The sequence below is a fragment of the Cervus elaphus genome, chromosome 15 (genome assembly GCF_910594005.1).
Source record: "Cervus elaphus chromosome 15, mCerEla1.1, whole genome shotgun sequence".
Classification (NCBI taxonomy): Eukaryota; Metazoa; Chordata; class Mammalia; order Artiodactyla; family Cervidae; genus Cervus; species Cervus elaphus.
In genome coordinates, this window is record NC_057829.1 from 4,034,649 (window position 1) to 4,046,807 (window position 12,159).

The 12,159-nt window shown below is 39.3% G+C and overlaps 1 protein-coding gene across 12 annotated transcripts in view; it reads right to left on the reverse strand.

Annotated features, from left to right (window-relative positions):
- Nucleotides 1-3,784: 3,784 nt before the first annotated feature.
- RYR2 (ryanodine receptor 2) overlaps nt 3,785-12,159 on the reverse strand; it is a 794,016-nt gene continuing 785,641 nt past the window's right edge. For all 12 annotated transcript variants that reach the window (XM_043925904.1, XM_043925902.1, XM_043925903.1 and 9 more), the window contains one exon: nt 3,785-5,239. In XM_043925904.1, coding sequence (XP_043781839.1) covers nt 5,144-5,239 — 96 coding nt within the window. In that variant the 3' untranslated portion in view covers nt 3,785-5,143. The remainder of the gene's footprint in view (nt 5,240-12,159) is intronic.

A 12,159-nucleotide genomic window follows, 5' to 3' on the forward strand; every position in this document is an offset into this window, starting at 1 on the left:
TGAAAAGCAGAGACATTACTTTGTCAACAAAGGTCCATCTGGTCAAGGCTATGGTTTTTCCAGTGGTCATGTATGGATGTGAGAGTTGGACTGTGAAGAAAGCTGAGTGCCGAAAAATTGATGCTTTTGAACTGTGGTGTTGGAGAAGACTCTTGAGAGTCCCTTGGACTGCAAGGAGATCCAACCAGTCCATCCTAAAGGAGATCAGTCCTGGGTGTTCATTCAAAGGACTGATGCTGAAGCTGAAACTCCAGTACTTTGGCCACCTCATGCGAAGAGTTGACTCATTGGAAATGACCCTGATGCTGGGAGGGATTGGGAGCAGGAGGAGAAGGGGACGACAGAGGATGAGATGGCTGGATGGCATCACTGACTCGATGGGCATGAGTTTGAGTAAACTCCGGGAGCTGGTGATAGCCAGGGAGGCCTGGCGTGCAGTGATTCATTGGTCACAAAGAGTCAGACATGACTGAGCGACTGAACTGAACTGGCCCTCAAGGGGCTTCCCAGGTGGATCAGTGGCCAATGCAGGAGCCACAGGAGACGTGAGTTTAATCCCTGGGTCAGAAATTTCCCCTGGAGGAGGAAATGGCAACCCAGTCCACTATTCTTGCCTAGAGAATCCTGTGGACAGAGGAGCCTGCAGGCTGCAGGCCATAGAGTTGCAGAGAGTCAGACGTGACTGAGCATGCACACACATCTCTGAAGGGGAGAGCAGATTGGCTCAGCTGAGTGGCTGCCATGTTTCTCTGGTAAACTGGTTATGTGGGGTGTAGAAATGAAGAAGTGGGCTATTCATTTGGGAGGGAGGGTTTTTGGGTTTGTTTTTATTGATTTTCATCCCAGCCCCACCTGCCTGAGGGGAGGAAGGATTTTTGTTTCATTTAACCTTGATCGGAAGTGTCATGGCATTGGTGCATGATGGGAACTTTTTATCTGCAAGGCTAATTTTATTGTAATAAGGGCATAGTGAACAAAAGGTTGTATTTGGACACCAGAAATTCCTGCCTTTTCCTACCTTTCTTTGTCTGCATTCAGGACACTTAGGACAGGCCACACATCCCAAAATGTATGGTTTCCTATCATTCTGGAAGTTCCTGCTTTTCATCTACCTAGGGATACTTGTTGTTTACAAGATGTGTGGTTTCCTGCCATTTGGCCCATGGTCCCCCATTCTCTGCTCATAGCTAGCTAAGTGCTTGCTTTAGCACCATGACTGTTTATTTTATGAAGTAGGATCAAGAAATGTTTCCCAGAGAAAAATAGTGGGGGAAGAGTAAATAGGAAAGGGAGAAAAATGTTGTGAGAATGGAAGTGGAGATGTGAAGATATGATATTATAGCACTCTTGGCAATTTTTTGAATATTTGAAAATTTCTAAAGGGATTACATTTCTTGAGATTGAGTCAGGCAGCCCTGAGTTTAATCAGAGAAATAGAGAGTCCCAGTGTAATTCATGCAACATTTCCTGGGAGAATTAATAATAATGCTAAGGAAGAAAAGCCACCCTCCCACCCCCACTTTGAGGCCTTGAGAAGGGAATAGAGATGCCCTCCGAGGACAGTTTGTTTTCTTTCTTTTAAAATTATCTTTTTTTCCATTTATTTTTATTAGTTGGAGGCTAATTACAATATTATAGTGGTTTTTGTCATACATTGACATGAATCAGCCAATACATGTAAACCGATGACAGTTTTTAAAGTGAATGATGCAACTACTCTCCTCTTCCTCCAACACTGATGCCGAGAGTCCACTAGTGGGAGGAAGCTTCGTTTCCTGAATTCAGCCTCTTTCTCTGCATCTCCCTGAGTACTTGTCTGTCACCTGCTAGGGTTCTAAAGCCAGGAGCAGTCAACTAGGAGAATCTACAAGAATCTGCATAATCCAGGCAAAAGAATCTGCAGAATCCAGGTAACTGATAGGAATTTGTTTGCTTACCTCTCACCTGTACTGTTGTTTCATGTAAAAGCTGACTTTGGCATTATAAACAAAAGATCTGAATCTATCAGATTTTATATCCCAGAAAAACACTTATTCCTCTCCACTGTGTACTTCCTCTGAAGTGTTTTGTGGCAAAGGAAACGTGGTCTTGGATGTTTTGCAGAGTTGATGTCATTTATTTTATCCAAATTCCTCAATACATGGGGTCACCTCCCTGAGCAGGATTGGGGATGGAGACCGCACAAATTGACTGCTTCTCTTTAATGAAAATGTTACTGAGAGGTTTAGTATGAGCTTCTCCAGAATGTGTCACTTTGATGTGTTAATTACTTTCAGCTGAAGTCAACCAAGCCTCAAAAGACACAGGAAGAGCTTTTTACCTTCCACTTAAGTGTCTAAAAGAATTCAGACTGAAGACCTAGTCTAGGAAGAGAACTGACCAGGCATAACTATGAAGAGTGTGGGCCAGTGCGAGAAGCTGGGGGAAGCCTGGGGGACCCGTTTGTTCAGTTTCCTTTGTGTCCCATTGCCTATAGCTAGTGTGACAATGCATAAGTTTACCAAATATCTGCTCACCAAATATTTGCTCTTCCCAGTTTTCTGTGAATTATTTTCTTTCCCTTTGAGGGCCCAGACCCCTCCACACCCCTTCTGAGCTCAGGAAGGGTATATAAGCCTCAATTGCCTTTCATGTCTTTGTGGAGCTCATATACATACAAAGTTTGTTTTTCTCCTGTGATTCTATCTTATATCAATTTAACAGCCAAAGAACCTAGAAAGGAAGAAGGGCAAAGTTTTCCTCCCTTAGAATATCAGAAAACAAATGCAAAATCTAAGTACTACAACTCTGATGTTATGAGAGCTCCAGTGAGCTGAAAAATGACAGTTGATACCCAGCACCATGCTTTGCACAGGCAAATGTTCAATGAACAATTGAAAGTTTAATACATCACTAACTTGTGGGCCAATCCTCTTTCATATTAAGACAGAAAATGAATCCCTGGTTACACTGTGGAAACGAATTTGCCCTGAACAAGAAAGAGCTTTCTAAAATGAAAGAAAGCTGGATCAATATTAAAATGATTTGGGAGACGATGATTTTTCTGTCATTGGTGGTTTCTAAGAAATCTGGATGACCCCAAGATAAAGAAATGACAGGCGTGGGGCTAGGTGATTCAAAATGCTAGATAGCTCTGAGGATCCATAATCGTATGTGATGAAAACCTGCTTAGTTACAGGGAAGTATGGTTAGGGGAAGCACACTGATTGAAACCGCCCACCCTGGCCAGGCACCATAGTAACCATTTGCATGAGTTGTTTTATGACAGGAGATCCTGATAAGGAATACGGAACTAGTAAGCCACCACCAGCCGGAAGAGTTCGGGAAAGGTCGAGAGGAGACACCGCATGTCCGTCCACTTCCCAGAATCCCTCTCGCTAGCATCCATCTTGGCTGAGTGATGCGTGCGCCACCAGGAAAGACTCTGAATTAGACTGATTGGCCAAAGACCACCCGGAAACCAATCCCATAACCATAAAACCCAAGACTGCCAGCCACGTGGCAGAACAGTTCTCCTGGGTTCCCTTACCTGCTGCTCTCCACCCGGGTGCCCTTTCCCAATAAAATCTCTTGCTTTGTCAGCATGTGTCTCCTCAGACAATTCATTTCCGAGTGTTAGACAAGAGCCCAGTTTCGGGCCCTGGAAGGGGTCCCCCTTCCTGCAACAGTATGGTGGGCTTTAAGGCAGTGTTTGGATTGCCCTAGACACACTCAACTGAAAGTTCAAGGCTTTTTTGATGAATCCCAGTTTATAAGTGAAATGGAAAAAGAAAAAGGTGAGAAAGTTAATTAAATAGTTTAATCAGAGCAGTTTTACAATTCTAAAATTAACAAGCAGACTTGTAATAAAAGAGCGCCAATATTTGCAAAATGACCTTGCTTCCATTCTGAATCTTTTTATTTGTAAAGATTCACATCACATTTAAAAGGACTCAAAATGGAGTGATTGATATTATCATCCATGTTTTTTGATGCAACTGGTGAAATCCCTGAATGGATATTGCTTCAGCTTTGATATTTAAAAAATGGCCTGAAAAGAAGTCCTTAATCCACAACTGATCACAGGTGGCTGAAAGAAAGAGAAAAACTCAAAACTACTGTCAAGTTCATAATGTATCATATTGTTGGTGGATGACACTGGCTCCAAATACACAATTAAGCCCACAACACTTTATTACTATGAATATAATTATCATGAAAATTCTCTCACGTGGATCAACTTGCTTCTGAAAGTTTTCTTGGTTTGTTTAAACTTGCATAATAAACATGCAATAAATTATTTCTTTTGAAAGTGTATTTTTTGCAGTCTTTTTGTTTTCATACAAAGATTTCATAAAGTTGCAATATTGCATCAGAGCATTACCAAAATAACAGCAGGAGCACAGGGGGAGGGGAAGTGGGAATTTGGATGAATGAGAAGAACCTCCTCTCGTCCTGAGACAGGCCACCCGTCTTTTTCAAAAGGTGCACACAAACTGCTTTTCTTACCCTCCCCCACCGAAGAAAAGCATGAAAGAAAAAAAAAAAAAAAAAGAAAACTCACAAAAGTCAATTTAACTAAGAAAAAAAGTCGACATAAAGAAAATAAAGATTTTTTTTCATGCACATATCTTCTGCATAGCTCAACCCACATATAGTAAGGCACTATTTCCCTTCGTAACTGGTGTCCACAGCAGTAAGTGCTACAGTGCTCTGTGACCATTAGAGAGTTCCTTTCCAGATGGTGAAATAAAGAGGCTGAATGAGTGTGGCTGCCACGCTTCCCTGTGAATGTTCAGAGTGCAAGCAGATTTCCAGGAGTCCCAGAAGGAAATCTGTCTGTATAATAATGATTGAGAATCTCCAGAATGTTTTTCTTTTCAAAATTCCTATTTTGTCTGTGTATGAATTTAGATTATTCTTCAGTCATTATTCTTAAAGAAAATACCCTAGGTGGGGGGAAAAGCAGAGTCAGGTCTTCAGAAACACAGCTTCACTACTCCAAGAAAGCATGTAATGCTGGCAGTTCACAACATCAGCAAGATGTTTCCAAGAGAACAGAGAGAGACAGAATCTAGAAACAGAAGGACAGAGACAAAGAGTGTGTGTGTGTGTGTGTGCATGTGTGTGTGTTTTGGTTTTTGGAGGTGATCTTGGACTGAGATTAATTTAGCTGGTCTTCATACTGTTTCCGGAAACAGTCTCCGGCTGGGAAAAATTCCCAGCACCTTTCTTGATACATCTTCCAAACATAAGATTCCTGTGAAAGTAAAGGCAGTGTGTTAACAACATGTCTTTCCTTAGGATCTGTGTGTTACCACAAAATACAAGATGGAAAGAAACTCAAATTTGTTATTACATATATCACAAACTATCATGGTATATTACATATAGTTATATAATTAGAGAATCTCAAATTCATTTAGATGGTTCCTAAATACTCCAGGTTGTATTTATTTCTACTAATAATGGATCTTCATCCTGACCATAATAATGATAAAAAACTATTTGTGATATATGATTTTGAGAATTCCTTAAAATCATTATTATTAATTTCACCATTCAAATTCAAACTATTAACAACAGGAGGTGAATATTTGAAGAGGGAGAATTTCAAACAGCTTGAGCAGAACCTTAAACATTTAATATGCAATTATTTCTTTTTATTTTTTTTACTTGAAATATAGTTGATTTACAGTGTTGAGATAGTTTCAGGTGAATAGTAAAGTGATTCAGTTACACACACACACACGTGTGTGTGTGTGTGTGTGTGTCTGTGTATTATTTCCAGATTCACTTCCCTTATAGGTTATTAGAAAATGTTAAGTATAGTTTGCTGTGCTATACAGTAAATCCTTTTTGATTATGTTTTACATATGGTAGCGTGTATATGTTAATCCCAAACTCCTAATTTATCCTTCACCCCACTCCCCTTTGGTAATTATAGATATGTTTCCTATGTATGTGGATCAATTTCTGTTTTATATATAAACTTACATCATTTTTATAACTTCCACATATAAGAGATACCATATGATATTTGTTCTCTTTCTGACTAACTTCACTTAGTATGATAATCTCTAGGTCCATCCATATTGCTGCAGATGGCATTATTTCATTGTTTTTTTATGGCTGAGTAATATTCCATTGTGTTTGTATGCATGTGATATATATACAAAGGTTGTTTTCGTTCTAGGCTATTGTAAATAGCGCTGTAATGAACACTGGGGTGCATGCATTTTTTTCAAACTAATGGTTCTCTCCAGATAATGCCCAGGAGTAGAATTGCTGGATCACAGAGTAGCTCTAGTTTTAGTATTTTAAGAAACCCCCATACTGTTCTCCATCGTGGCTGGACCTATTTACAATCCCAACAACAGTGAAGGAGGGTTCCTTTGTCACCACACCCTCCCAGCATTTATTATTTGTAGACTTTCTAATGATGCTCATTCTGACTGGTCTGAGGTGATACCTAGTTGGAGGTATCACCTTCATTGATTTGCATTTCTCTATTAATTAGCAATGTTGGGCATTTTTCATGTGCTTTTTGGCTATCTGTATGTCCTCTGTGGAGAAATGTCTGTTTAGGTCTTCTGCCTATTCTCTGATTAGGTTGTTTGTTTTTATGATATTGAGGTATATGAGCTGTTTGTATTTTTTGGAAATTAATCCCTTGCTGATTGCATCATTTGCAAATATTTTCTCCCAGTCCATAGGTCATTTATTCATTTTGTTTATGGATCCTCTGCTGTCCAAAAATTTAATTAGGTTGAATTTGGTTATTTTTGAACTTGGTTATTTTCCCATTACACTAGGAAGCTGATCCAAAAAGACATTACTGCAATTAAGTCAAAGAGTGTTCTGCCCATTTCCTTCCCAAGAGATTTATAGTATCAGGTCTTACATTTAAGTCTTTAATCCATTTTAGGTTTATTTTTGTGTGTAGTGTTAACGTTCTAATTTCATTCTTTGACATGGAGCTCTCCAGTTTTCCCAGCACCGCTTATTGAAGAGAATGTCTTTCTCCATTATATATTGTGCCTTTTTGTAGATTAATTGACCATAGGTATGTGGGTTTATTTCTGTGTTTTCTATCTTGTTCCATTGATCTATATTTCTATTCTTGCACCAGTAGCACACTGTTTTATTGTAGCTTTGCAATATAATCTGAAGCCAGGGAGTCGGATTCCTCTAATTCCATCTTTCTGTCTCCAGATTGCTTTGACTGTGCAGGGTCTTTTGTGTTTTCACACAAATCAAAAATTTTATTGTTCTAGTTCTTTGAGAAATGCCACTGGTAATTTCACAGGGGTTACACTGAATCTGTAGATTGCCTTGGGTAAGTGTAGTCATTTTGACAATACTGATTCTTCCAATCCAAGAACATGATATATCTTTCCATCTGATTGTGTCATCTTTGATTTCTTTCATCAGCATCTCATAGTTTTTAGAACAAAGGTCTTTGCCTCCTTAGGTAGATTTATTCCTAGCTACTTGTATTCTTTTTGATGCAATGGTAAATGGAGTTGTTTCCTTTTATTTTTTGTCTTTATGAAATTTTCATTTTTCTTTAACTTTATTGTAGCTGATTTACAGTATTGTGTTAGGTTCTGCTATACAGCAAAGTGAGTCCGTTTTACATATGCTCTGTGTACTCAGTAGCATCTGACTCTTTTGATACCCCATGAATACCTGCCAGACTCCTCTGTCCATGGGATTATCCCAGCAAGAATACTGGAGTGGGTTGCCATTTCCTCCTCTGGGGATCTTCCCAATCCAGGGATCGAAGCTGCATCTCTTACATCTCCTGCACTGGCAGTCAGATTCTTTAGCACTGAGCCACTGGGGAGCCCTCAGTTTACATATACATATGTTCATTCTTCTTAGACTCTTTCCCCATAGATTAGAGAGTTTCAGGTAGACTTCCCTGTGCTATACAGTAGGTCTTTGTTGATTATCTATTTTATATATAGTAATGTATATATGTCGATCCCAATCCCCATCTCCCAATTATCCCACCCCCCTTCTCCCTACTTGGTAACCATAAATTTGTTCTCTACATTTGTGACAGTATTTCTATTTTGTAAATACTTTCATTTGTACCATTCTTTAGATTCCATATATAAGCGATATCATATATTTGTCTTTCTCTGTCTGGCATACTTCACTCAGTATGACAATCTTTAGGTCCATCCATGTTGCTGCGAATGCTGTTATTTCATTATCTTTTTAATAGCTGAGTAATATTCTATTGTATGTATGTACCACATCTCCTTTATCCATTCCTCTGTAGATGGACATTTAGGTGCTTCTATGTCCTAATGATTGAGACAGTGCTGCAACGAACACTGGGGTACATGAATGTTTCCAAATTATGTTTTCTCTGCATATATGTCCAGGCAATGGATTGCTGGATCACATGGCAGATGTATTTTTAGTTTTTTAAAGAAACATCCATACTGTTCTGTACAATGGCTATACTAATTTACATTCCCATCAGTGTAGGAGGGAGGGTTCTACTTCTGCACACCCTCTCCCGCATTGGTTACTTGCAGATTTTTTGATGGCTGTTCCGAATGGTGTGAGGTAATACCTTGTTGTAGTTTTGATTTGCATTTCTCTATTAATTGGTGATGTTGATCATATTTTCAAGAACCTCTTGGCCATCTTACATGTCTTCTTTGGAGAAATGTCTATTTAGGTCTGCCACCCATCTTTTGATTGGGCTTTTTTCCCTGTAGATGGAACTTCACGAGCTGCTTGTGTATTTAGGAGATCACTGCCTTTGTCAGGCGCCTCATTTGCAAATAGTTTTTCTCATTCTGTGGGTTACCTTTTCATTTTTATTACGGTTTCCTTCGCTGTGCCAAAGCTTTTAAGATTAATTAGGGTCTGTTTATTTTTGTTACTCTAGGAGGAGGACCAAAAAATACTTTCTGTGATTTTTGTCAGAGAGTGTTGTTACTGTGTTTCCCTCTAAGGGTTTTACAGTATCTGGCTTACGTGTAGATTTTAAACCCATTTGGAGTTTATTTTTATGTGTGGTGTTAGAGAATGTCTTAATTTCATTCTTTTGCATGGAGTTGTTCAGTTTTCCCAGAGCTACTTATTGAAGAGACTGTCTTTTCTCCACTGTTTATTTTTGCCTCCTTTGTCATAGATTAGGTAACCATGAGTGCATGGTGTTTTGTTTTTTTAATTGGAATATAGCTGCTTTACAATGTTGTGTTAGTGTCTACTTTACAGAAAAGTGAATCAGCTATTTATAGCTCTTTTTTGTATTTCCCTCCCATTTAATTCACCACAGAGCACTAAGTGGAGTTCGCTGTGCTAAACAGTAGGGTCTCATTAGATGTAACTGCTGCTGCTGCTAAGTCGCTTCAGTCATGTCTGACTCTGTGCGACCCCATAGACGGCAGCCCACCAGGCTCCCCCGTCCCTGGGATTCTCCAGGCAAGAACACTGGGGTGGGTTGCCATTTCCTTCTCCAATGCATGAAAGGGAAAAGTGAAAGTGAAGTTGCTCAGTCATGTCCGACTCTTAGCAACCCCATGGACTGCAGCCCACCAGGCTCCTCCGTCCATGGGATTTTCCAGGCAAGAGTACTGGAGTGGGTCGCCATTGCCTTATATATAACTAATATAGCTCATTTTGTACATAGTATCAGTGGAGTATACATGTCAATCCCAAGCTCCCAATTCATCCTACCCCCCCTTTCTCCTTTGGTATCCATACATTTATTCTCCATATCTGTCTCTATTTCTACTTTGTAAATAAGATCACTGATACCATTTTTTTCAGATTCCATATATATGCATTAATATACGGTATTTGTTCTTCTCTTTCTGACTTACCTTACTCTGCATGACAGTCTCTAGGTCCATCTGTGTCTCTACAATGACCCAGTTTCATTCCTTTCTATGGTTGAGTAATATTCCACTGTATATACATACCACATCTTCTTTATCCATTCCTCTGCTGATGGACGTTTAGTGTCCTATTATAAATATGTGCTGCAGTGAACATTGGGGTACATGTATCTTTTGAATTATGGTTTTCTCTGGGTATATGCCCAGTAGTGAGCTTACTGGGTCACATGGCAGTTCTACTTTTAGTTTTTAAGCAATCTCCATACTGTTCTCCATAGTGGTTGTACAAATTTACATTTCCACCTACAGTGCAAGAGGGTTCTCTTTTATCCACACCCTCTCCAGCATTTATTGTTTATCAATTTTTTGATGATGGCCATTCTGATTGGACTATAAAGAAAGCTGAGCACAGAAGAATTGATGTTTTTGAACTGTGGTGTTAGAGAAGACTCTTGAGAGTCCCTTGGACTGCAAAGAGATCCAACCAGTCCGTTCTTAAGGAGATCAGTCCTTGGTATTCATTGGAAGGACTGATGTTGAAGTTGAAACTCCAAATATTTTGGCCACCTGATGCGATGAGCTGACTCATTTCAAAAGACCCTGATGTTGGGAAAGATTGAAGGCAAGAGAAGAAGGGGACGACAGAGAATGAGATGGTTAGATGGCATCACTGACTCAATGGACATGAGTTTGGGTAAACTCCAGGAGTTGGTGATAGACAGGGAGGCCTGGCGGTTCATGGGGTCGCAAAGAGTCGGACATGACTGAGCGACTGAACTGAACTGATTCTGATTGGTGTGAGGTCATGCCTCATTGTAGTTTTGATTTGCATTTCTCTAATAATTAGTGATGTTCAGCATCCTTTCTTGTGTTTGTTGGCCATCTGTATGTCTTTGAGAAATGTCTACTTAGGTCTTATGTCCATTTTTTGGTTGGGTGTTTTTTTTTTTTTTAAATATATTGAGCTGCATGAGCTACTTGTGTATTTTAGAGATTAATCCTTTGTCAGTTGCTTTGTTTTCAAATATTTTCTCCCATTCTGAGAGTTATCTTTCCATCTTGTTTATAGTTTCCTTTGCTGTGCAGAAGGTTTTGTGTTTAATTAGGTCTCATTTGTTTATTTTTGCTTTTATTTTCATTACTCTAGGAGGTGGATCAGAAAGGATCTGCTGCAATTTATGTTAAAGAGTGTTCTGTTCATGTTTTCCTCTGAGAGTTTCACAGCTCCCGGTCTTGCATTCTCTACCGTGACTGTAGCTGATTCACAGAGTTGTGTTAGGTTCTGCTGCACAGCAACATGAGTCAGTTTTATATACGCTCTGTGTGCTCAGTAGCATCTAACTCTTTCGCCACCCCATGAACACCTGCCGGCTCGCGCCTGTCCATGAAATTTCCCAGGTAAGAATACTGGTGTGGGTTGCCACTTCTTTCTCCAGGGGATCTTCTTGACCCAGGGATTGAACCCATGTCTTCTGCATTGTAAGCAGATTCTTTACCACTGAGTCACCAGGGAAGCCCTTTGTACCAAAAGCACACTGTTTATTGTAGCTTTGTAGTACAATCTGAAGTCAGGGAGCCTGATTCTTCCAGTTCCATTTTTCTTTTCCAAGATTGCTTTGGTTATTTGGGGTCTTTTGTGTTTCCATACAAACTGTAACATTTTTTCCTAGTTCTGTGAAAAATGCTATTGGTAATTTAATAGGGATTGCATTGAATCTGAAGATTGCTTTGGGTAGTATATAGTCAATTGCACAATATTGCTTCTTCCAATCCAAGAAAAAGGTATATCTCTCTGTTTGTGTCATCTTTAATGTCTTTTATCAATATCTTATAGTTTTCTGCATGCAGCTCTTTTGCCTTCTTAAGTAGGTTTATTCCTATGTATTTTATTCTTTCTGATGCAATGGTAAATGTGATTGTTTCCTTAATTTCTATTTCTCGCCTTTCTTTGTTGGTGTATAAGACTGCAAAAGATTTCTGTGTGCTAATTTTGCATCCTGCAAGTTTACCAAATTCCTTGATGAGCTCTAGTAGTTTTCTGGTAGCAACTTTGCAATTTTCTATGCATAGTATCATGTCATCTGCAAACAGTGACAGTTTTATGTCTTTTCCAATTTGGATTCATTTTTTTCTTCACTTATTGCCATGGTTAGGACTTCCAAATCTATGTTCAATAAAAGGGGGGAGAGTGGACATCCTTATCTTCTTCATGATGTTAGAGGAAATACTTAGTTTTTCACCATAGAGAATGATGTTTGCTGTGTTTGTTGTGTAAGGCCTTTATTATGTTGAGGTACATTTCCCCTATGCC